This window comes from Taudactylus pleione, unplaced genomic scaffold (genome assembly GCF_031769625.1).
Source record: "Taudactylus pleione unplaced genomic scaffold, aTauple2 ptg000152l, whole genome shotgun sequence".
Lineage (NCBI taxonomy): Eukaryota > Metazoa > Chordata > Amphibia > Anura > Myobatrachidae > Taudactylus > Taudactylus pleione.
Genome location: NW_028284554.1, coordinates 1,835,521 through 1,862,963, shown reverse-complemented (window position 1 = coordinate 1,862,963; position 27,443 = coordinate 1,835,521). Strand labels below are relative to the sequence as shown.

General features: G+C 44.4%; 1 protein-coding gene across 1 annotated transcript in view; it reads left to right on the top strand.

Annotated features, from left to right (window-relative positions):
- ATP8B3 (ATPase phospholipid transporting 8B3) overlaps positions 1–27,443 on the top strand; it is a 308,036-nt gene that overhangs the window by 58,715 nt on the left and 221,878 nt on the right. The window contains exon 8 of the mRNA XM_088474277.1: positions 1,484–1,566. Within this exon, the coding sequence (XP_088330403.1) occupies positions 1,484–1,566 (83 nt within the window). The remainder of the gene's footprint in view (positions 1–1,483; positions 1,567–27,443) is intronic.

Genomic DNA, 27,443 nt, shown 5'->3' with positions numbered 1-27,443 from the left:
ATCCCTGGAGATTTGTGGGCATTCCATGGGTGTTTGCAGTGCCGCTATCACGGCACTAAGAGTTTGTTGATTCAGATGGTGAACTTTTGGGCTATCTGTGTGAGCTGGAGTGTGGATGAAGCTGGGTGATTTAAAAATGCTGTTGCTCATGCAGGTATACTAGCAGCAGAAGACTGATGCTGAAGAATGGTATTGAGAACAGATGCAGGCTAGTTGGATTATCTGCATCTGCAGCAGAATGTACAATGTTCAGAGGCAGACTGCAATGAACTAGAACTGGGTACCGGAAGTACAATTGAGGCAGGCTGCAATTAAATATGCTGGAGCAGGTTTTTTGTATATCACAGGAGCTGAATGCTGAGAAGCAGTACTGGAGCAGGTTTTCTGGATAGCACTGGAGCAGAATACTGTGAAGTAATACTGGAGCAGCTTTTCTGCATAGTACTAGGGTCAATTCTGTAAAACAACACCAGAGCAGATAGTAAACCAGAAGCCAGGGTACTGATCCTCAGAGAATGATGTTGTTCTGGCAATGAGCAGTCAGCAGTTACTGCTTTAAATAGGGCACCCTTAGAACTGATGAATCATGTGACCGGAGTTGCTGGAGTCTGGTTTGCCAGAGTGGATCAAGTAATACTGTCCAAGATGGCAGCACCCATTATACAGAACAGCAGGAGCTGCACATTACAAATGAGTGACTCAGTCTCAGGGATGCTGCAGGTGGCCAGCGGAGACACAGATGGCAGTAAGGTGACACTGCCAGATCTGGTAACAGGAACTCATACCCTAATGTTTGACAGCGGCATTCATAAATCACTGACATCAGCAGAACCAGCACACACTTTCAGTCTGCTAAGTGTCATTTAAATATTTGAGAGACCACATAGTCAAAGTGCCCTGGGTGCGCCCGGCATACACCATCTGTCTCATGATCACCCCCATAGTCTTTTATAAGACCATCACCCAGATAGCTAGATAATGTTGAATCTTTCAGACTGTTACAGCCCCATGCTTGCTGACTTCTAAGCAGGTAGGTGGTGTTGGGGGTGGGGCCAGACGGTTCATGTTGAATGTCGCATATTTAAATAGAGGTGGAGCCAAACTACGCAATTCTCATAGAAATGCGTCATTAGGTCCTGCCTTCTACTCACAGACCCGCCGGTCCCCAGGAATATTCTCCACATTCTGCCCATTTCACTAGGAAGAAGTACCGAATCTTCTGGGGATGCGGGGTGTTACCCAAAAAATCATGAGCCTCCCGCAGGTCCCGGGAGGGTAGGCAAGTATGGACAGCCCTTTAATAATAAAGAAGCAATAGCGAGAGACGGACAGAAGGACTCTGATCAGACAATATTGGGAAAACTATTATGATAAAATAGAAAAACATGAGGCTTGTTAGAGATGGAATAACAATGATAGAGTATAACAATCATTTTACTCTTTTTTATTTACATTTATGTTTATATTTGCCTTTCTCTGCTAGAGAAACCAATCTAAAGTTTAAGCAAGCCTTAATGGCTACACACAGCGGACTAAGCACAACGGAGGCATTGGCTGCATTTGATGGTGAGCACATTTGTCTAAAGCATTTTAAAAAATGAGTTTGTTCCATGAGTCATATTGCCCACAAATATTAGTTTTGTTACAGATATTTTTTAAAGCTGAAATTACCTCTTAATTAAAATAAGTTTTGTAACCCACACTAAAAGATATTCATTTGAGAGACTAAAAAATTAAGGATAAATGAGTTTGCTAAATTACATACGTTAGTTTATTTGCATCATACTTCCAGCCAAACACTTTGAAAATGTTGCTAGAGACAACTCCAATTTAAAAAATTTTAATGTTAAGTGGAAGTGTCTCTAACCAGTATGATGCAAATATGATGCAAATACCTTTATAAACTCAATATTGTCTAATGTTTTTGTGCTTTGTGATGTGCCTGCTAGTTTTTTTACTTTTGGGCCCTATTCATCGTAGTCTTCAGCTCGGTTATAAATGCAGAAATATAAGTTGTAAATGTTTAATGAATATCTAAGTGTCAGAGTCATTAATTAATGTTATTATGCAGGGGGGGTAGTAATTATATTACTTATACTGTTCTTCAGAAAAGTTTTTTGTTCTTGACTGTGGAAACTAACGCCATCTGCAGTGCCACCTGTAGAGCTGCCCAGGCTCTACTTCCACGTGCTGACGGCCCCACCACATAGATGTGGGATCATGACATCACAGGTTGATGTTTATGTAATATTATAAGGATTTCTTACCAGGAGGGCTTTTTCCAGGTTTATACACATAGAACGGCTTCTACTCAGTCCAAAGAAATAGGCTTCAGAGCAAAAAATAGATTTCCATTTTTACACAGGTATATTAAAATTAGAGATGTGCGTGGACCTCAGTGTTTTTGTTTTGGCAAAACCACCCTCAAATGTTATGGTTTTGGCAAAACCACCCTCAAGTGTTTTGGCTCTCTTCTGTTTTGGTTTTATTTAAAATTGATTTAAAAGTTAAATAGCTAAAATCTTCTAATTTTGGCCTGTTTACAAGCAATTTGAAACTGGAGAATCAGTTTTTAAATCAGAGTTCCGAGCCTACAGCAGAGCCGAGCTGGGACTCGATTCAACTCAGATCCCCAAAGTTTTGGTGTGTTACATTTTCAGCAATACCAAAATGCACATCTCTAATTAAAATGTTGCCACGAAAAGTTAAATAAAATAATAGTAAAAAAAAAATAATGGGCAGTAACCTCTTATTAAAGCTACAGTTTTAGTGACCCTTTCTTTGACATCTCAGTTTTCACATTTGGCTTCACTGTCACAGGCATATTTACTCTTGCTTAGAGAGAGATGAAATGACACACTCCTAGCCACTTACCTGGTGTCATTGCATACGATGCGATGGCTGGTAGGTGGGCTTTCCCATCACATTGCCCGCAGGCTCACCTGTTATTTGGTTTACTGTGAGAAGAAATATCTTCCTCCTCCTAAAGGGGCTGGGCGCCGTGGCCCAGAATGCCTTGCAATCAGCATTCCAGGGAGGTCATTCAGGAGGCCGGCTGGCAGTTGCGTAACTAGGGGGGGGGGGTCGAGCAGGGCTTGTGCAAGACACTGTGGTTATTGTAGTGCACTACACAGTAACAAACACACAACCGCTGGCTGTGTGTTTGTTTTAATTAGCAGCCAATGAGAGTCAGCCAGGCTCTCAATGATTGGTGCGCTCACTGCCGGAGACGGGCTGGAGCTCACTCAGGAGCTCCATCTTCCGGCTCCCGCAGTGGGTGATGGGTGGGAGATATGTCATGACGTCTCTCCCATAATGCAGAGCGGGCCAGCCCGAGAGGACGGAGCAGCGGATGGTGGCGGGAGCAGGAGCTGGATTGGGGATTCAGGCAAGTGTTTTTTTTTATGTTTGTGTCTTTGTCTGCACTACTGGGGGCACTGCATATGAGGGGACTACTATTGGGGGCAATACTGGGGGGTCTACTACTGGGGGCACTGCATCAGGGGAACTACTACTGGGGGTACTACTGGGGGGGACTACTACTGGGGGCACTGCATAGGGGGGAATACTATTGGGGGCATTGCATAGGGGGGACTACTACTGGAGGGACCACTTCTGGGGGCACTACTGGGGGGTTTACTACTGGGGGCACTGCATGAAGAGAGGACCACTACCAGGGGGGGACTACTACTGCATCGGAGGACCACTTCTGGGGGCACTGCATAGGGGGGGACTACTACTGGGAGAACTATAAAAGGGGCACTGTATAGGTTGGGCTACTACTGGGGGCACTATATAAGGGGCTTACTAAAGGGGGGAACAAGGGGGAATGCACAGGGGGGCCTACTACTGGGGGCACTGAATAGGGACGACCACTACAGGGGGCATTGTATAAGAGGCACTGCAGAGGGGGGAGCACTACTGGGGGCCTGCATAAGGAAGACCACTACTGGGGGCACTGTATAAGGGGCACTACTGGCAGCCTGCATAGGGGGCACCACTCCTGGGGGCCTACATAAGGGGCACCACTCCTGGGGGCACTGTATAAGGAGCACTGCATAGGGGGGATCACTACTGGGGGCCTGCATAAGGGGGACCACTACTGGGGACACTTTATAAGGGGAACTAATGGGGGGCTGCATAAGGGGGACCACTACTGGGGGCACTGTATAAGGGGCACTACTGGGGGCCTGCATAAGGGGGACCACTACTGGGGACACTATATAAGGGGCACTACTGGGGGCACTGCATAGGGGGGAACTCCATAGGGGGGATTACATAAGGGGCACTACTGGGAGCATTATATAGGGGCTTACTACAGGAGGCACATTATAAGTGGCACTGCATAGGGTGGGCTACTACTGGGGGCACTATATAATGGCCACTGCATAGGGTGGGCTACTACTGGGGGCACTATATAAGGGGCTTACCATTGGGGTCACAAGAGGGAATGCAGAGGTGGGATGACTACTGGGGGCAATGAATAGGGAGGACCACTACAGGGGGCACTGTATAAGGGGCACTGCATAGGGGGATCACTACTGGGGGCCTGCATAAGGGTGACCACTACTGGGGGCACTATGGGGGCCTGCATAAGGTGGACCACTTCTGGGGGCACTGTATAACGGGCACTGCATAGGGGGATCACTACTGGGAGCCTGCATAAGGGGGACCACTACTGGGGGCAGTGTATAAGGGGGACCACTCATGGGGGCACTGTATAGGGGGCACTGCATAGGGGGCATTACTACTGGGGGCCTGCATAAGGGGGACCACTACTAGGGGCACTGTATGAGGGGCACTACTGGGGGCCTGCATAAGGGGGACCACTACAGAGGGCACTGTATAAGGGGCCTGCATAAGGGGGACCACTACTGGGGGCACTATATAATGGGCACTACTGGGAGCACTGCATAGGGGGGGAAAACTCCATAGGGGGGACTACATAAGGGGCACTACTGGGGGCATTATATAGGGGCTTACTACTGGGGGCACAAGGGACACTGCATAGGGGGGACCACTACTGGGGGCACTGATTAGGGAGGTCCACTACAGGGGGCACTGTATAAGGGGCACTGCATAGGGGGGACCACTACTGGGACCTGCATAAGGGGGACCACTACTGGGGCCTGCATAAAGTGGCACCACTACAGGGGCTACTGTATAAGGGGCACTGCTTAGGGGGGATCACTACTGGGGGCCTGAATAAGGGGGACCACTACTGGGGGCACTGTATCAGGGGCACTACTGGGGGCCTGCATAAGGGGGACCACTGCTGGGGACACTTTATAATGGGAACTAATGGGGGCTGCATAAGGGGGACCACTACTGGGGGCACTGTATAAGGGGCACTACTTGGGGCCTGCATAAGGGGGACCACTACTGGGGGCACTATATAAGGGGCACTACTGGAGGCACTGCATAGGGGGGAACTCCATAGGGGGGACTACATAAGGGGCATTACTGGGGGCATTATATAGGGGCTTACTACAGGGGGCACAAGGGACACTGCATAGGGGGGACCGCTACTGGGGGCACTGAATAGGGAGGACCACTACAGGGGGCACTGTATAAGGGGCACTGCATAGGGGGATCACTACTGGGGCCTGCATAAGGTGGACCACTACTGGGGGTACTGTATAAGGGGCACTACTGGGGGCACTACATAGGGGAACTCCATAGGGGGGACTACATAAGGGGCAATACTGGGGGCATTATATAGGGGCTTACTACTGGGGACACAAGGGACAATGCATAGAGGGGACCACTATTGGGGGCACTGGATAGGGAGGACCACTACAGGGGGCACTGTATAAGGGGCACTGCATAGGGGGATCACTACTGGGGCCTGCATAAGGTGGACCACTACTGGGGGTACTGTATAAGGGGCACTACTGGGGGCCTGCATAAGGGGGACCACCACTGGGGGGCACTGTATAGGGGGGACTGTATAAGGGGCACTGCGTTAAGGTGCATATGGAATGGAAAGGAATGTTCCCAGAGTGACAAGAAAGGGGTGTGTGTCATACCCTAGTTACGCCACTGCCGGCTGGGGAATGCCTGGAGGTGAACTATAGTCCCTCTTTGAAGACTGATTTCTGCACACACACATATATACATACATAAATAAATAAATAAATAAAACCATACATACATACTGTATATAAGTGAAAGGGGAAGCGGCAATCTATGGCCTTTGAGGTAGAGATACAATTTTATATTGAGATTACTGGTCACTGGAGGAATACATTTAATAATGCCAATAAATGTTAATTTTTATGACTAATATACTAAGTGTGGTCATATACAGTATATGAGTCTCTTTCTGTGTTCATAATTCTTAGTAGCATACCAAGCTTTTGGATAGGGGGCTTGCAAGATGTATACAACTAATCATACCAGCCAGAGATGGATTAAGGCTCTGGCTGGCTGAGGGCACTTAAATCTATGGCCTAAAAATAAGAGAATAGTCATATTTTGATATATGAGAGAGAGATAGTTACTAGTAGGTAGTAAATATTAAATAGGCTGCCCGACCAATCCAATCACAAAAAAAAAATATTTATTTAACAGGTTTTCAAATTAGAGATAAGCAGTTTGGTTTCTGTAAAATCCCAAAATACTCAAAATTGGAGTTTGCGAGTAGAACCAAGTCCCGTCTCTAGTCTTCCCACCAAGTTCAGTCCTCAAAACAAGGCAAAGCTTACTTTTCCCAGAATTGTTGGATCTTGCATGTTTTTAATTGCATATACAGTAAGGGGTACTACTGGCAGGCAATCAGCAGCCGCTAACTGTAGACTGGCCGCTGATTGGCTCTGGCTCCTGACTGACTAACCAGCCCACGTGGGAACTGTCAGGAGCCAGATTCAATTAGCGGCCGCTCTACAGTTAGCGGCTGCTGATTGGCTGCCGGCTCCTGGCAATTCATACTGAGCAGTCAGGAGCCGGTTAGCGGTGCATGTGGTCACATACATACACCGCTAATGTATTTGTCTGGTCCGGGTCACTCGGTTTGTTTTTTGGCAAGACCCGGAGATGCTATGGAGACCGGAGCCAGGATGTAGGTGAGTATTTTTTTTACAGGTACTCCCAGTGGATTCTATGGGACGAGGGGACGGACCAGCTGGCAGCAGGTTATTATGTGTGAGTGAGATAGGTGTATGTATTAAAGTTATAATGTATACAGTATATGTGTACTGCGATTATTAAACTATTTATTTTACAGTGGGGGTACGGGTGCCGGCTGCCTGCTGGCACTTGTAGTTCCACAAGTGCCAAAGGGAAAGCATGCTGGCACCTGTAGTTCCACTGTAAAATACAATAGCTTTTAACTATTTTCACCCACAGCCCAGGGGTGCGGGGAAAACTCACGGATTCAGCCTAGGACTGGGGTTTTGAGAGAGGGGGACTCCTTCTTGGAGGTCCCTACCTCCCCTGAGATCCACGGCATGGCCTGACCAGCTTGGGGTGTGAATGCTTTGGCTGGGGAGACCCAGTGATAGGGTCTCCTGACTGTGGCATTACACCAGGGTCAGATTGGGTCCGGTGCTGGTTTTAAATATAGGGGGACCCCTACGCATTTTTTCCCCATATATTTAAAACCAGTACTGGCCCTGCAGCCTGGTGCTGGTTCCTAAATTACAGGGGAACCCTACTAATTTTTTTCCCCATAATTTTAAAAACCAGGACTGGCTGAGCAACCCAGGGCTGGTTATGCTTTTGGGGGAGGGGACACATAATTTTTTTTAATTAACCCTTCATTTGCCATTTACAGGCAGAAACATACATGGATCACACTGATCTGTGTATGTTTCTGGCCAACTCGCAGTTCACAGGCAGGTGAATTGATGTCACAAATTTTTACAGGAGTTTTGTCCGTTCTCATGAGAGTTTAGAAACTCTCATCTTGGTAAATTCCTGAATCCTATCTTCACTAGTGAAAAGTTACTCGAGTTTGACCGATGCTGAATTGAAGAGAGTTTGCTTACTCTCTAGAATTTTCCCATCGCAAAGGAGATTCATTAGTAAATTTTCGAGTGGAAAAAAATGCCCAAACCCTCCAGAGAATCCTAACTTGACTAAACTCGAATCACACACAGCACAGACATAACAATGATAAAAACAGCTAAAATCACATAATTATAAAAATTTTTGTTCCTAGAGTATTATTAACCTCAATAACATTAACTTCCACTCATTTCCAGTCAATTTTGACCACCTCACAGGTCACAATATTGTTTTCAATATTCAATTTTGTGACTGGGTGAGAGCTGTCATATTTGCTTCCCTTTGCAAAGGATTGTTTTACAATCAGTTGTTTCTTTTAAATTGTAGTCTTTTTGGTCCCCTTCTGGGATGAAGAACCATCCCAAGCAGCAGCAGCAGTGGGCCTAGTGTTGAAGGATTCTTATGAGGAATCCTACATAGGGAAGGAGTCACATAGCCTCAACAAATTGGATGCGGGATTACTGTACCTTCGATTATTACTGTGGATATTGAGGATGAAGGTGTTGGTGGTAGAGATTGCACGTGTTGGGTTCTAGTTGAACTTGAGAGAAGGGAGCTAGTTGATTCTGGACTGCTTGTTGTTATTATTTTAGCACCAGTTTCTGATGTTGTCAAAAGCTTTTCATGAGTTTGCTGAAAATGATGTAACAGGGAGGAGGTTCCTAAATGGTTAACACCCCTACCTCTATTTATAGTAGTTTTACAAACACTAATGATGGCTTGACAATTGTTGACAGGATTTGGTTGAAAATAATTCCACACATAAGAGGTGCATTTGTTGTCATGCTCAGGCATGACAATGGCATTCCTCTTATTATGGCCAAGAGCTGCTTTCACTGGTGCCTGACTTACACAAACAACATCCTCATCCTCAAAATCCTCATTAGCACCAGCATCAGCTACACAAATATCCTCCTCATCCACTTGTACTTCCTCAGTGGCATCCTCATTTCTATGTCATCAGCTACATTTGTGCTGCTCATTCCCACATTTGCAGAAATGCAGGGAGCAGAAATGGTGGAAGGTGGCTACTCTGTGAGTAAAACAATATCAGAAAGGTCAGGCTCACATATTGCACTCATGGACACACTGAGGGGTAAATTTACTAAAGTGATATTTACTAAAGTGGAGATATTGCACATAGCAACCAATCAGATTCTACATAACATTTAAAAAGCACCTTCTAGAAGATAATAGCTACAATCTGATTGGTTGCTATGGGCAACATCTCCATTTCTAAAAACTCTCAATTTTGTAAATTTACCCCTTAGACTCTCCTCAGGGATTTGTGACATTTCTGTTTCTGAACACAGTTTGTTCTACTGCGTTAGTGGTTTTAATTTTTTTACACCTCTTCTACACTCTGTGAGTGATAAGGTCAGTATGGAAGATGCCTCACTGACACTTGCAGAACCACCACTCATTAATAAAGGCTAAGGCCTCAGTCTTTCCTTGCCACTGTGTGTGATGAATGGCATTTTGTCAATTTTATGTTTTTCAGCACCACACTTTCCCATTATTAGATGTGCTTTTTTCTTTAGCACTGTATATTGTTTTTTTTATTTTAGATGCCCTGACTTAGACCCACTATGCCCTTGAGCATCGGCTATAATAGATGATGTTGAAGGACTTGCATCGTCATCATGACTGGTGGCAGCAGCTGCAGTTACAGTATTTGATTCCTCTTCTCTAAACTGAGCATTATCCATTTTTCAGTTCACGGTCACTTAGTAGCTGTTATGGATTCCTAGGTTTTCCTGTATAAACCTCTAGAACCTAGGTTAGCAAGTCTTCCACCACTAACAGCAACCCGCTGTTCCCTTAGAACTGAAAGACATTCACTGGTACTTAAGTGGCCGCCTTTACTTAATGGTTGAAGTAGTAGAGGTTTACACTGGTTACCTTCAGAAACCAGGGAATAGCGGAAGATACTGGAAACTGGGAGAAAATCCAGTAGCACGGCTAAGAAGCCGATGGTACAGCTATGAGACCCAATGGTGTGGCTTAAGCCGGTAGTACAATTTGAAGAGTTGATGCAGTGGCTTGGAGTCCAGTGATGCAGCTTTGAGAGCTGGTAGTGTGGCTGGAAAGCCGGTGGTGAGACGCGGCTTTGAGAGCTGGTAGTGTGGCTGGAGAGCCGGTGGTAAGAAGTTTTTTTGGAGCCGGTAGTGTGGCTGGAGGGCCAGTGGTGAGATGTGATTTAGAGCCAGTAGTGTTGCTGGAGTGCCAGTGGTGAGATGCAGCTTTGAGAGCCGGTAGTGTCACTGGAGAGCCGGTGGTGAGATGCCACTTTGAGAGCCAGTAATGTGGATGGAGTGCCAGTGGTGAGATATGGATTTGAGCCCATAGCATGACTGGAGAACTGGAGGTTAGATGTGGCTTTGATAGCCGGTAGTGTGGCTGGAGGGCCGGTGGTGAGATGCGGCTTTGAGAGCCGTAGTGTGGCTAGAGAACCAGTGGTGAGATGCAACTTTGAGAGCCGGTAATGTGGATGGAGAGCCGGTGGTGAGATATGGATTTGAGCCCATAGCATGACTGGAGAGCCGGTTGTGAGATGCGGCTTTGAGAGCCGGTAGTGTGGCTGGAGGGCTGGTAGTGAGATGCGGCTTAGAGCCAGTAATGTGGCTGGATAGCTGGTGGTGAGATGCAGCTTTGAGAGCCAGTAATGTGGCTGTAGAGCCTTTGGTGAGATGCAGCTTTGAGAGCCGGTAGTGTGGCTGTAGAGCGGTGGTGAGATGTGGCTTAGCTGGTAGTGTGGCTGGAGAGCCGGTTGTGAGATGCGGCTTTGAGAGCTGGTAGCAGCTTGGGAGCTGAAGGTGTGGCTGGGAACCCAATATTGCTGGATACAATGCAAAGGAAAACTACATGAGTGCTGACCATGCAGCAGAGCTGAGAGATCCACAAAGAAGGCTATAGTCGTGAGGTGGCAAAGGGCCAGCGTTCACAAATAGGGTTAGGAACCAATCATGCCGTGTTGTGGATAACACGTGACATCCGTCCAGGTAGCCTGGCAACTGACAGAACTAGAACAGCACTGCCAGAAGGAGGTAAATCTCTGGAAGGAAACAAGTCGTGATGGTGCAGCTCTATTCCTGCATGGACTGGAGCCACAGGGCTTGCCTTTTATATGCACGTGAACAAAGTGCACCAAACAGTATAATTATTCAATTTATTTTTTTATGTCACAGGTCTATTCCTGCATGTACCGGTGCCACAGGGCTTATATATGCTTGTGAACAAAACAAAGCGCCCCAAACAGTACAAACAATACAATTATTTATATACTTATTTATTTGATGGCGCAGCTCTATTCCTGCATGAACTAGTACAATTATTTAATTTGCTATATATCTTTGTGCTAATAAAACAAGAGAAGACAGGTAATGTAAAAATAAGTTACCTATAAAAGGTTTATTAATAATAAATTGACCGGTCAAATAAAATAATTTAAACTTCACATATAATTTCCATACACAAAAATATACACATTCATCATTAAAATTATTATTATTAATTATTCTGCCAAAGACATCCAAAGAATAACTTTAGTTTAATTGTTAAAGGAGGTGGATCTAAAGTTTTCCAATGAATCAATTAAGGTCGTAAATATGTGCACGCCATGCAGGAAAAAGGGGTGTCACTACTCAGAAGGGGTGTGTCCTTAAGAAACACTCCCTTTTCATCAGTGTAGTGTACCACTTATACACATTATGCCACACAATTGTAGTGCCCCTTATACATTATGCCACACAGTAATGCCCCTTACACATTATGCACATTGAATTTCCCCCATAGAATTCACATGAAAAAAAAAAAAAAAAAGATTTTCACCGATAAGAAAAAAAACAAACACATTACCCACAGGAAAACCAAAGACACACATAAGCCCCCACAGGAATAAACACACACACACACATAGGCATACACACACACAGGCTCTCACAGGAAAAAAAAAAGGGGGGTATATCCAATTAGCCGCGGGGTGTCCCTGCTGATTGATTTTACCTCGCATCTCATTTTGGTGCGAGGTAAAATCAGCATGAGGCCGCCCTATTCGACCTCGTGCGAGAGGGTATTACACACTGATTCCGCAGTTCTCGCGGAATCAGTGTGTTCTCACACGGGGAAATAGCTATTTAATTGAATAGCTAAGCCACGCGTCACGGGAATTTTGCCTGTCAATTAGCTGTCAATTCACTGGTGAAATCCTGTGGCTAATTGGATATGCCCCATAGGCTCCCACAGAAAAAAAACACACACATAGGCTACCACTAGAATAAACACAGAGACATAGGCTCAGGGGCGGATTGGGAACTAAAAGTGGACCTGGAAAATTTTTTGGAAGTGGCCTCATCAAGTTATAAGATAATCATAGTGTATATACAATAATCACATAAAGTCCTGAAATAGTCAAATATATTCAGATAAAAGCAGTGTTATAATACCCTAAATTAAAGATGTCCTGACATGGGGGATCACTATGGGTACCCCCGATTTGGCCTGCTGAAGGTAGTCCGGGTTTTTAAATAGCCGCGGCAGATGCATAAATGCAGCTTTAGAAGAATGGGTGAAGAATAGCACTTAGTTATTTCCCCCCCCCTAAAAAGCTATGTCCAACAATTTTGGGGTACATGAAAATGGGTGCATGTATATTTTTAAGTCCCTAAAGTGATTTTTGAAAATTCTTCAAAAATGCACCTGCTGCTACCAGCCGCATTCTAGAAAACACCTGTCGCTTACTTGGGAACTCCCCCAGGATCGATTTCAGTAGTTTAGAAGTATGTCCCCCAATATTTTTATTTCAACCTCAAAATTAAAGTACCTTTCTTTGGAGTGTCCTAAGGAACTTTTTTTTAACATTTTTTGACAGATTACTTTAAGGGGATATTACAAAGGCTGCAGGCTATTTTTTTTTCTGCACCCCTAAACCCCAATTCTGAAATTTTTTAGCCACCTAAACAGTGGTGAAAATATATCCTCGTTTTTTCACAAAGATTTTCGCACCTGCGAAAAGTCTTTGTAATTGAATATGGGGAGAAGTGAAACAGGCAAAAATGACGATAAATTATCGCCGATAACGGGTTTTCGCAGCCTAATTGAATACGGCCCTAAGTTGGGATAAGTATCCCGTAGTTAATATAATAATTAAGTCCCCCAGGGCTTTTGTGAGTTCTGTGTTGCTGATTGGTGTCCCTTCAATGGCGACAGGAGAAGGGTGTTTAAGAAAGGGAACAAGGGGTATGTGTGTTTGTGTGTGGGAGGGGGTATTTGGGTCAGTCAGGGGCTCTGTGTTTCATGCTCATGAGAGATAGAGAGAGAATCAGAGGGTCTCCCCAACTGTGGTGGCACTACAAGTACCAGCACATTCAGCTGACCAGATGCAAAATGCTGGGACTTTATATCACTGCTAGAAAAACACAGAGGTATCATTTTAGTTATTTAGGAGACCCCAGAATATTGGATCCCCAGTCTGCTAACCTCTTGGTGTGCAGCCTCTGTATAAATCAGCAGGGATGCCGCTGCACTGGAGGGTCTGTCAGTGGCAAGGGACTCTTATGATAAATTACAGATCTGAGCTCTCTACCTGTCGACTGCCACTTATTTTAGGAAGGGAGGGGAGAAAATGTCACCACATTTTGGAGGCAGTGGCAGAGGAGACTGTCCGGATCAACCATGGGCTGATTTGTGTGACCGCAGCAGTAAATTGGCTGGTACCTGTGGAGGGGCCAGATATAGGGAACAGATATCTCTTGGGCCAGCTGTTGATAAGCTAGAGCCGGCCCAGCTCACACCATGCTGCCAGGCTTAATAGAAGATCAGCCTCCTGAGCCCTGGCTTGGTGGAAGCCAACTGCCGAGCACGGAGACCCAGCTGCTGCCTTGGACAGTAAAGCGTGTGCGGGAAAAGTAGGAGCGAGCTTACTTGTAGCCCGTTACGTCTGTGCTCCCCACCGGGCAGTTAAGCACACTGCCCGGCCCTGGTGTAGTAAGACTGGGGCGTGGCTGGTTCCTCAGGTGGTAGGGGCCAGCCACCAGAAAGGAGCTTAAAGTGATGGCACAAATCTGCACTGGCCAGAACAAACGCACCCATGAGCCATCGACCCACCGGTAATATAATATACAGGCGAGCAGGGCTCTGGAGTGCATTGGCTGTATGAGTAACATGTGCAGCGTTAAAGTCTCTCCTCCACTGTGCAGCCGCTCACTGTAGTGTACAGACACTGCAACTTCTGGGTCAGTGAAAATCGAAGTGCCGGTTTGTTATACCGCCCCATACCGGCACACTTCGACCACTGGTATATATACATGTGAACAAAGCACACCAAACAGTACAAACAATACAATTATTTATTTGATGGCGCAGCTCTATTCCTGCATTGACTAGAGCCGCAGGGCACTTGTGACTTGTGAGTCTGGACACAGGCTACTCAGCAGAGTACAGCATAGCATACAGAAGCATGCACCCCCTATACACATTGACTAAGCAGCACAGCCACTTATGACTTGTGAGTGTGAAGTCTGTGGACACAGCCTATACAGCAGAGTATAGCACAGCATACAGAAGCGTGCACCCCCCTATGTACATTCACTAAGTAAGCATCACAGCCACTTGTGAACCTGAACACAGCACAGCCTATACAGCATAGTTAAGCGCAGCATACATCAGCGTGCCTGTCAAGGAAATGGTACCGAATATGTTGCCTTATATAGAATCTAAAACCCGCAACAATCCGACGCTGCGAGGATGATGTTTTGCCTCAAAGTGGAATCCGAGTAAGGTGCAAAGACCTGAGCCGCCGCTTAGATTGACTCAGATTCCCAATTTTCAGGCAGGTTCGGATTCCAAGGAATCTGAACTGCTCATCTCTAACAGGCACATCCTCCATGTTACATCATTGGCAGCAAGTTCATAGAAGTTTTTTTTTTTCAATCTGGAAAATCATATAAAAACAAGCAGTCCAGCATCAGCTACCAGCAGCATGGATAGATACTGTACCAGCATATGCAAACTCCACTGCCATTACCTTCACCATCAACCTCTTCATTAGCGACTGGAGGTAGTCCTGCATCCAATTTGTAAAGGCAAACTCACTCCACTAACGCAATCCATGATTCCCAAAAAGAAACAAAAAACAAAAAGTTATACTTTAAAAGAAAAAAAGGAGTACTGTATGTTCAAGCACAAATATTTTATAGGTTATGTAATACACACTGTAGATGTTAATAATGACCAGCAGCAAAAACAACTCTATATGCATGTGGACATATAGACAAATGTATTCTTACACCCTGACTTGAATGGCCAGCATGTATTAACACAGAAAAATTTTAATTTAGGATAATTTGCGCTGTAAGTATTAGTATCATGAAGTCTGATATGTGAAATAAAGAATACTTGTATAGTAAACAACAAATGTTGTTTTATTTTCTAACACATAAAAGATTATATTTTTTCACATTCAATACAATCTAGAAAATAGAAACAACCAATTGTATTCATAAAACCATGGTATACACTGTATCTAAACACACAATTATGTTACTCCTAAAAAAGCTACATAAACCTGGACAGGTGAAAATTGAGAGACCAGGTGAAAATGAACATCTAATTGACACAAAGAGGACAAAATCTTTATAAAGCTACAAAAAGGAATTCAGCTATTAAGAGTGATTTTATTTATTACAACCAGTCCAGGTTTATATAGCTTTTTTAGGAGTAACATAATTGTGTGTATAGATATATATCATGGTTTTATGAATACAATCGGTTGTTTCTATTTTCTAGATTCTATTGAATGTGAATAAACATACTCTTTTATGTGTTAGAAAATAAAACAACATTTGTTGTGTACTATACAAGTATTCTTGTGTTAGGGGATTGGCTTCCTCTGCTATTTGTATGCTCTGAACTTTTACCACATTGCTAATTATAGCGTCTTGTCAGTGAGCTATCCAGAGGCCAGTGTGTGCTCCGTGGTCTCCAGCCATTCAGGAAAACAAGTTGCATCCATGTGCATATTTTTCTCGTAAGTTCTCTTCTACTGAACGTAACTATGATGTGGGCAACCGAGAGTTACTGGCAATCAACTGGGAATTTGAAGATTGGAGGCATTGGCCTGAAGGTGCTAAACATCAGATTAAAGTGCTTACTGATCATAAAAACCTTGCATATATCCAAACTGCTAAAAGACTGAATTCCTGTCAAGCTCATTGGACAATCTTCTTTACATGCTTCAATTTTCTCATTTCTTTTCGCCCTGGATCTAAGAACATTAAGGCCGATGCACTCTCTAGGAACTTCCTTCCTGAACAGCAAGTTACAGGTTCCAATGAACCGATTGTTCCTAATTCCCGGATTCTTTGTGCTGTCACCCGTAGTCTGGCTGAGTCTATCAAAGCCTGTTAAGATGAATCACCTCCAGACAAACCTCCAAGCCTCCTTTCTGTTCCGGTAAGGTTCAGAAAATCAGTGTTAATGGACTTCTATGCTAAACGAGCTTTTGGTCATCCTGGCATCAGTAAAACTTCTGAAGTGGTGGCTCATCTCTCAATAAGGATGTTTGCGAATTTGTCTTTGCTTGTGAGTTCTGTGCTCGTAACAAAGCACCTCGAACAGCTCTGTCCGGTTTGTTGCTGCCTTTTTCTATTCCATCAAGACCATGGACATACATAGCTATGGACTTTATTGTTGAACTCCTGGTCTCCTCTCAATGTTCAGTAATTTGGACTGTTGTGGGCCGATTTAGCAAAATGGTTAATTTCATTCCACTAACCAAACTATCATCTGCCAATGAACTGTCCCAGTTGTTTCTTTAGCACATTTTTCATCTTCATGGGTTACCTGTTGACATTGTTTCAGACCGTGGTATGCAATGTGTGGCACAATTTTGGAGATCTTTGTGTTCTTCCTTGCATATTTATCTCATCCTTTCTTCAGGATATCATCCACAGGCCAATGGCCAAACAGAACGTGCTAATCAATCTGTGGAACAATGCTTTTGCTGTTATGTTTCCAAGCATCATAATGACTGGGTATCTCATCTACCACTTGCTGAATTCGCTTTTAATAATTCTTCTCATTCTGCATCAGCTGTTTCACCTTTTGTTCGTGTCACAGGACAACATCCAAGAGCCAACTCCTTTGATTCCAATAAGTCAGCAGCACTTTCTGTTTCCCGACTTTGTCAAATTTGTAACAAAGTTAAAGTAAAAATCTTCAGAAGACTGCTCTCTGTTTCAAAGAGTCTGCTGACAAACATCGGAGGTCCTGTCCAAAGGTGACTTGGTCTGGCTTTCTACAAAGAATATTAGACTTCGACAACCTACTCAGAAGCTGGGTCCTAAATTTATCGGTCCATTTCGTATCCTCAATCAAGTTAAACCAGTTGCCTTCAAGCTTCTTCTGCCCAGGTCATTACAAATTAATAACACCTTTCACTGTTCTTTGTTTAAACCAGTATTCTCCTCATCCAGATTTAAAGCTAAGCCTTCTCCTACACCTGCTACAGTTATCATCCAAGGTCAACAGGAATATGTTGTGGAGAGTATTCTGGATTAAAAAATTTCTAGAGGCAAATTGTACTTTCTCATTCATTAGGAAGGGTATGGCTCAGAGGAACGTTCCTGGATTCCGGAGGATGGTCTTCACGCTCCCAGACTCAAGAGACTGTTTTTCAAAACAGTCGGGATCTGGGGGTTCCTTAACCCCGCATAAAGGGGGGGTACTGTTAAAAGCTGCACTCACAGCTTGCCTGTTACAAATGTGTTACCTCCTGTTGCCAGGCAATCAAGTAAATGAGGAAAGTCACATGTGCCTTCCTAGTGTTAGGGGATTGGCTTCCTCTGCTATTTGTATGCTCTGAACTTTGACCACATTGCTGATTATGGCATCTTGTCAGTGAGCTATCCAGAGGCCAGTGTGTGCTCCGTGGTCTCCAGCCATTCAGGACTCTCTGCTGCTGTGTATTCTGCCGGGCTCCAGCCACTGTTACCAGTTGCATACTTGTCTGCATGCCGGCTCTGTGATTCTCCAGAACTCCTGCGGTGTATCAGTTACCTGGGTCCCAGTTGTGAACTCTCTCCAGCCCAATTGTCTGCATTCCAGCTCCGTGGTTTTCCAGTTCACCTGCAGTGTGTCAGCCTTCTGGATACCAGAAGTGAGTTCACTCCAATGTACTTGCCTATTTTTCCTGCTCCGTGGTTGTCCAATTCATCTGCAGTGTGTCAGTTTCCTGGGTCTCAGCTGAGAATGCAGTCCAGCTAAAGCAAGACATCATTACATAATTTCAGCAAAGTGGCCAAAGCCAAACCATTCATCAAGTACCTCTATGCTTCAACTCTGGCAGTCCAGCTAAAGCAAGACATCATTGCCTCATTTCATCAAATTGGCCAAAGCCAAACCATTCATCAAGTATCTCTCTGCTCCAGTTCTGGCAGTTAAGCTAGAGCAAGACTTTATTTCTTCATTCATATAATTGGCTACTGTACATGCCACATCGTTCACCATTATTCAGGTGTCTCATTATAGGCCTGCAAGACTAAAAGACTTTGGTTTCCATTTCTTTATTTGTTGTTCAGAACTGTTCTTTGAATATTGCATTTCATTTCTGCCATTATAACACAGTGCAACAGTATATTATTGACATCTTGACTGTGCTTGGGACTCATGCTACCTACTCTGTTGCTTATTCATTTGTCTGCTCATTGACAAAAAATAAATTGTTATATTTTTATATACTTTCCGTGTTTTTGCTCCAACTCAATACCAGAGAATCATAACAGATACTAATACTTATAGCGCAAATTATCCTAAATTAAAAAAGTTATTCTTTGCCTAGAAAATGTTATTGTACCGACTATCCAGTTACTGTAACTACAGATATGTGGACAAGCGGTACTGGTCAAACAAAAGATACATGACTGTGACAGCCCACTGGGTGAGTGTATTGCCTTCAGAGGCAGTATCTTACACAAAACACCAGCTCATTCAAATGCAGGCTACTCTCTGTATCACTGGCTTCACTAAGAAGCATCTGTTGGAAAAACTCATCCCAGATTCCCAATTTATAATTCGGTGCCCCCCCACCCAAAAAAAGGGAAAATAATTAAGTGAATATCTATCTATCTATCTATCTATCTATCTATCTATCTATCTATCTATCTATCTACCTTTCTATCTATCTACTGTATTTATCTATCATCTATCCACACGCACAAAAACAATATTATTGAATATGTGAACTTGTTTCTATTAGGCCTATTTTCTAAAGTCAATTTGCAGGATAGCACCCCAAAACACCCTTTTCAGGGAAATAAATGCAAATTTATAGAATCCCCTGAATGTATCTGCATTTCAGAGACTGGCCACGGTAGCTATTGCTATCTCAAGGTGGCATTAGCTGCTGTTGGCTATGGGGGTAATTAGGAGTATATACAGCTATGCATTAGTCACAGATAAGATAGTGACCTGTATAGTGCAATCAGCATGAGGCTCAGAGTCCTCCTGATGGAGGCAAAAGCCATGTTATGTGGAGTGGGGAGCCCTCCTGATGCCCCAATTGGAGGGGAAAACCACTTGATGTGGGGTGGGGAGCCCTCTTAATACCCCTGATGGTGGGGAAAACCACTTGATGTGGGGACTTTGAAGACTAAAGTTTGAGTCAAGATACTGTAAGACTGCCACTTTGGTGTGGCTACAAATCACAAAATGCACAGTCTACAGTGGAGGGAAGAGTGGGACAAGGAGTTGTGGGCGAAGGGAAGCACTAGGGCTACATGGGTCCACGGCTAGGGCTGCCGCCAGGGAGGAGTGCAATGGGGAGTTGTGGGTGAGGGGGGCACCGGGACTGCTGCATGGGTCTGCGGCTAGGACTGCCACCAGGGAGGAGTGGGATGGGTAGTTGTAGGCGGGGGAGGCACCAGATGTTTCACACTGGCAGAAGCTGCTGAGGAGCAGTGACAGGCTGATGGTCTGACATGGAGCCCTTCACTAGTGTATGGTAGATTCTCAGGTGCCGGAAAGAGGTGCCATGTATTGGATGGCCGTGATGGTACACTCTGGGTACATAGTTACAGCCCCAAGTGGGGTGAATATATTGTGGGCAATGGAAGAGGTGCCTCTTCAGTGCTGGCACCCGGCGGCAGGTGCCTCTATTGTCTCCCATAGTTCTGCCCCTGCTCAGGGATGTGATAACATAATGATTTACCCTGCTAAGACTGTCCTCGGGATTTGTCATTTCTGATAATGCAAGTAACATTGCACAAACACTACAACTGGGTGAATTTCAACACATACCATGTTTTGTGCAAACAATAAACTTGGTTCAGAATTTCTTAAAAAATGTCAGGAAATGCTGGCTGTGGCCCATAAAATTTCTGCCCAATTTTAGCAATCAACAACTACATGTAGAACATTGCAGCAGCTGTGAGAACAGTTCAATTTTACATGTCACCAACTGGAGCAAGAGTTACTATCTTAACCAGGTGGAATTCCACCCTTTAAATACTTTAGTGAATGGTGGATCAGTAACAAGCTATAATGACGTACACATCAAGCCATGAGATAGGGAAAGGGATGACATGTTACCAGCTTATGGCAGCACATTGAAGAATAGTGCAGATACTGAAACAATTTGAAATCATAACCTGTGAAATTAGCTCAGACACTGCCAGGCTCAGAGTTAGGTCATACAATATTTAAACTACTAGAAAGGCAGCTAGAGAAGCAAAAGTAGGAGATAAAACTAACAATTCTGCTAAGTATGTTGGACTTGTAGATCAAGTTATTTATGTCTTCACCAGGACCAAAGGGTTTGCAACATCTTGAAATTGGATCAGTATATTTTGGCAACCATGCTTGATTCTAGGTTTAAGTTGTATGGACCATGCCTGACCCTAGGTTTAAGTTGTATGTAATGTCTTCTTTCCAACTGAAACAAATCTCAAGTGAGCAAGTTGTCAGCTCCAGTGGCACATGACATGACAACATCTCCTGCTTCAGTTTCTCCTGCAAATACTGCTGGCAGAAAAAAACTGAGCTTTTCTGAGAAAGACACTGGTGATGAGTTTGAATCAACCAGTGTGAAACATTATGACATCTGGTCAGGCTTAAAAGAATTGCACACAATTATTGACACCTCCTACAGTGACTCAATCTGATACATTAAATATTAACAGAATTTTGGAGGGTTATTTTAATAATAATGTACAAATTAGCATCTCACATAGTCCCTTTGAAAGCTGGGAGAAAAAAAATAAATTTGGATCACCTTGTACAAACTAGCTTTGGTTTACTTAAGCTGCCCACTACCCAATGTGCACTGGGAAATAGTGTTTAGTAAAGTTGGGAACATTGTGAGCTTTTGGCATAGGAGACTACTTCCAAAAAAATGTGGTAAAGCTTTTGTTCGTAAAAATTAACTACAAATTCTGTGATGAAGACCTTTCCCACCAATTACAACAAATTACAGAGACTTCTATAACATTGGATTTCAGTGGAATGAGCTAATATTGTGTGATGATGATATTAACAACAGTGATGAGAGTGATGATGAGGATGATTTTGACATCTTCCAATTGTGATGATGATTAACAACACTGTTATCCACCTTAAGCAGTAGCAGTACTGTTGGTGAAGTTCATAGTTTGTTAAACTGTTCAGGTCCATTATAATATATGACATGTGGGTGGGAGGGCCCAAGGACAATTACATCATGCACCTGTTTTCATTATGGGCCTTGCCAAGATTGTGTGTGTTCGACAGTCAGCATCTATTATTGTACTTTACTGGGATGTTCATGTTTTTTTTTGTCTTGCAATGCCATCCTTCACCAGCTTCTCATCCAGGTGTATAGGGCCCATATCCTGCAGCCTCTCCACAGAAACAGAGTAGACTCATCAAATCATATACAGGTTGAGTCTCCCATATCCAAATATTCAGAAATACAGAATTTTTGGAGCACAATTGAGGAAGTGACCTTTGCTTTCTGATGGTTCAATGTACATAAACTTTGTTTTACGCAAACAATTGTTAAAAATATTGTATAAAATTACCTTCAAACTGTGTGCATAATGTGTATATGAAACATAAATGCATTCTGTGTTTAGACTTGGGTCCCATTTCCAAGATATTTCATTATGGTATGCACATATTCACAAAATACAGAAAAATCTATTCAAAATATTTCTGGTCCCAAGCATTTTGGATATGGGAGACTCACCCTGTAATCATATAATTAGTATTTATCGACTTCTACAAGGCTGTTACTCTGCCTTGATTCTCTAAAGGTGGGTACACACCTGAAAGATATATCTGCAGATCAAGTGATCTGCAGATATATCTTTAGATTATGGTCATTCATACACACTGAATGGCCATCATCTATCCGGCAGCCGTGGGCCCACTGGAAGAGAGGCGGTTCGGGGGTCAGGCAACCCCCCCACCGCGGCTTCCACTGTGTGTGTACGGGTGGTCTGCAGACAGCCCATACACACTTGCCAATGGACAGATATGTCTGCAGACATATCTGTCTAGCACAGCCAATGCGATATGTCTGTGAACGAGGCGTTTTCCCAGACATATTGTCTGTACACACTACCCAATTGCCAGCAGATATATTGTCTGATCAATTGATCGGCCAATATATCGGCCAGTGTGTACCCTGCATTATATTGTCCAGAGACCTGTGATTTTTGTATTCGGTGTCCACTTTAAAAATCACATTGGGATTTTGTTTGATTGTTTTTTATTAGTTTAATAAAGTACATGTGTTTTGTTTTTTTATTAAACTGTCATGTGTTTGCTTTCTCGCTTAGTTTAGTATGCCAGCTTGCTGCAGCCTTTGGCCAATATTGGGGAAAACAATATTCTGAGTTGTGAGGTGATCAAAATTGAGTGGAAATTAATGGAAATTAATGTTATTGATGTTAATAATACTGTAGGAACAAAAACAATGTTTAAATAAATACAAAACCAACACATTTCAGGGTGGTTTTGGCAAAACCAAAAGACAACAAAGATTCAGAACAAAAAACAAAAGCACATCTCTAGTTTTTATCAATTTTAAAAGAAAACCAGATACAAAACAAAAACACTTAGGTCATTATCCAATTAGCGCGGTAAATTACCGTGACTACTTACCTTGCACTACTGTTGCTGTACGCATGAATCAGGTCTGTTCTTTATGACTGTGTGAGAGAAAAAGACATAAAGAAAAATCAAATTAGGTTCAAGTCCAGCACGAAGGGTCAGAACAGGAATATGTGGTTGTGGCAGGGTGGAACGCTCCTACATTTGAAGAAAGGGTTAACTTTCTCTGATGCAGGAGAGTGACTCAGATTCCACCTCGAGGCCGAACGTCACCCGTCCGGCGTCGGATTCTCGCGAGAGCCGAGTGCCGTTCGGCCTCTATAAAAAGGCGCGGTGCCCGGCAGTCGGCGCCATTTCTCGCGTGACGCGTAGTTAGGTAGTTAGCTAGTGCGCTGTCTGTTCTAGTGTTAGATAGATTAGAGTAGGCAGTGTTCTTGCTGCTCTGTGACTTTACTGGGCATAAGCCCTTTGTGTGTGCTCCGTGACTGGGCATAATAAGCCCACTGTGTGTATGTGTACTCTACTACTCACTGTATTATACAAGCTCCGTGACAACTGACAGGGCATAGCCCACTGAGTGTATTATACAAGCTCCGTGACTGGGCATAGCCCACTGAGTGTATACAAGCTCCGTGACAGGGCATAGCCCACTGAGTGTTTTGTACAAGCTCCGTGACAGGGCATAAGCCCACTGAGTATTATACAAGCTCCGTGACAGGGCATAGCCCACTGTGTCTATTATACAAGCTCCGTGACAGGGCATAAGCCCACTGAGTGTATTATACAAGCTCCGTGACAGGGCATAAGCCCACTGAGTATTATACAAGCTCCGTGACAGGGCATAGCCAACTGTGTCTATTATACAAGCTCCGTGACAGGGCATAGCCCACTGAGTGTATTATACAAGCTCCGTGACAGGGCATAGCCCACTGTATCTATTATACAAGCTCCGTGACAGGGCATAAGCCCACTGAGTATTATACAAGCTCCGTGACAGGGCATAAGTCCACTGAGTATTATACAAGCTCCGTGACAGGGCATAGCCCACTGAGTGTATTATACAAGCTCCGTGACAGGGCATAAGCCCACTGAGTATTATACAAGCTCCGTGACAGGGCATAAGCCCACTGTGTCTATTATACAAGCTCTGTGACACGGCATAAGCCCACTGTGTCTATTATACAAGCTCTGTGACAGGGCATAGCCCACTGAGTCTATTATACAAGCTCCGTGACAGGGCATAGCCCACTGAGTCTATTATACAAGCTCCGTGACAGGGCATAAGCCCACTGAGTATTATACAAGCTCCGTGACAGGGCATAGCCCACTGAATGTATTATACAAGCTCCGTGACAGGGCATAGCCCACTGTGTCTATTATACAAGCTCCGTGACAGGGCATAAGCCCACTGAGTATTATACAAGCTCCGTGACAGGGCATAGCCCACTGTGTCTATTATACAAGCTCCGTGACAGGGCATAGCCCACTGAGTGTATTATACAAGCTCCGTGACAGGGCATAGCCCACTGTGTCTATTATACAAGCTCCGTGACAGGGCATAGCCCACTGAGTGTATTATACAAGCTCCGTGACAGGGCATAGCCCACTGTGTCTATTATACAAGCTCCGTGACAGGGTATAAGCCCACTGAGTATTATACAAGCTTCGTGACAGGGCATAGCCCACTGAGTGTATTATACAAGCTCCGTGACAGGGCATAGCCCACTGTGTCTATTATACAAGCTCCGTGACAGGGCATAGCCCACTGAGTGTATTATACAAGCTCCGTGACAGGGCATAAGCCCACTGAGTATTATACAAGCTCCGTGACAGGGCATAAGCCCACTGTGTCTATTATACAAGCTCCGTGACAGAGCAAAGCCCACTGAGTGTATTATACAAGCTCCGTGACAGGGCATAAGCCCACTGTGTCTATTATACAAGCTCCGTGACAGGGCATAGCCCACTGAGTGTATTATACAAGCTCCGTGACAGGGCATAGCCCACTGTGTCTATTATACAAGATCCGTGACAGGGCATAAGCCCACTGAGTATTATACAAGCTCCGTGACAGGGCATAGCCCACTGAGTGTATTATACAAGCTCCGTGACAGGGCATAGCCCACTGTGTCTATTATACAAGCTCCGTGACAGGGCATAAGCCCACTGAGTATTATACAAGCTCCGTGACAGGGCATAGCCTACTGTGTCTATTATACAAGCTCCGTGACAGGGCATAGCCCACTGAGTGTATTATACAAGCTCCGTGACAGGGCATAAGCCCACTGAGTATTATACAAGCTCCGTGACAGGGCATAGCCCACTGTGTCTATTATACAAGCTCCGTGACAGGGCATAGCCCACTGAGTGTATTATACAAGCTCCGTGACAGGGCATAGCCCACTGTGTCTATTATACAAGCTCCGTGACAGGGCATAGCCCACTGAGTGTATTATACAAGCTCCGTGACAGGGCATAGCCCACTGTGTCTATTATACAAGCTCCGTGACAGGGCATAAGCCCACTGAGTATTATACAAGCTCCGTGACAGGGCATAGCCCACTGTGTCTATTATACAAGCTCCGTGACAGGGCATAGCCCACTGTGTCTATTATACAAGCTCCGTGACAGGGCATAGCCCACTGAGTGTATTATACAAGCTCCGTGACAGGGCATAGCCCACTGTGTCTATTATACAAGCTCCGTGACAGGGCATAGCCCACTGAGTGTATTATACAAGCTCCGTGACAGGGCATAGCCCACTGTGTCTATTATACAAGCTCCGTGACAGGGCATAAGCCCACTGAGTATTATACAAGCTCCGTGACAGGGCATAGCCCACTGAGTGTATTATACAAGCTCCGTGACAGGGCATAGCCCACTGTGTCTATTATACAAGCTCCGTGAAAGGGCATAGCCCACTGTGTGTATACAAGCTCTGTGACTTCAGTTCATAGTGATAAAGTAATATGGATCACGAGAATGAACTGAGAGGAGAGCAGAAACAACATGTAAATGCTAGCATTGCAGCGGCTGGAAGTCCATCACTTTTATCTAAAGCTGATGCTCAAGGGCGTAGAGACTTTAAAACCTTAGGGAACCTGAAATCAAAAAATTTAGATTTTACAGGGGTAAAGACAAAAAAAAAACCTCTAAAGACTACTACTATTGCAGAGAAACAGAAAATTGGCAACATACCATTCACCACACGTAGCGGCAAGGAAAGACTCAGGCTTTGCCCTTTATTTCTGAGTGGTGGTTCTGCAGTTGTCAGTGAGGCATCTTGTGCCTCTCGTGATGATAAAAGACCTTTTCAATCAGACTATAGAAGTGTGAAAAAATTTAAAACCAATAAGGCAGTCAAACAAACTGTGTTTTTTGAAACACAAATGTCAGAAATCCCTGAGGAGAGTCTAAGTGGGTCCACGAGTGGCATTTCTATGTGTAAGCCTATGTGACCTTTCAGAGAAGCCGCCCTCCACAGTTTCTTTTCCATCTGTAGTTGTGGGGAAGAGCAGTATTGCCGAGGACATAGAAATTGAGGATGCCACCGTGGAATTGCAAGAGGATGAGAGGAATATATGTGCAGCTGACGCTGGCACTAATGAGGATGTTGAGGATGAGGATATTATTTGTATAAGTCAGGCACCAGTGGAAGCAGCTCTTGGCCAAGATAAGAAGGCCATTGCCATGCCTGGGCATAGAACCAACAAATCCACATCTTTTGTGTGGAATTACTTTTACCCAAACCCTGACAACGTTTGTCAAGCCATTTGTAGCCTCTGTGAGACCACAGTTAGTAGAGGTAGGGACGTTAAACATCTAGGAACCTCTACGCTATTACGTCATCTGCAGCGAGCTCATGACAGGTGTTTGATAACAGAAACTACTGCAAAAAAAATAACAACAAGCAGTCCAGCATTAGCTAGATGCCATCTCTCTACTAAATCCCAGCACCTGCAATCTCCGCCAACAACACCTTCCTCCTCAATATCCTCAGGAATGATCAGTGGTAGTACAACATCCAATTTGTTAGTGCTAAGTCACGGTGACTCCTCCAATTTCCAGGACACCTCAGAAGACACTAAATCTTTGAGTGCTAGGCCTGCTGCTGCTGCTGGTGGATCTTCATCCCAGAAGTGGACCAAGAAGACTACTAGTAGTATGCCTAAAAAACAATTGACTGTTAAAGAATCTCTTGCAAGGGGAAGCAAGTATGACAGCTCTCACCCTGTCGCACAGCGGATCACTGACGCCATGACAGCTATGCTAATATTAGATCTGCATCCAATATCCTCAATTAATGCAGTGGGATTTACACAGCTAATTGAGGTCATGTGTCCCCGGTA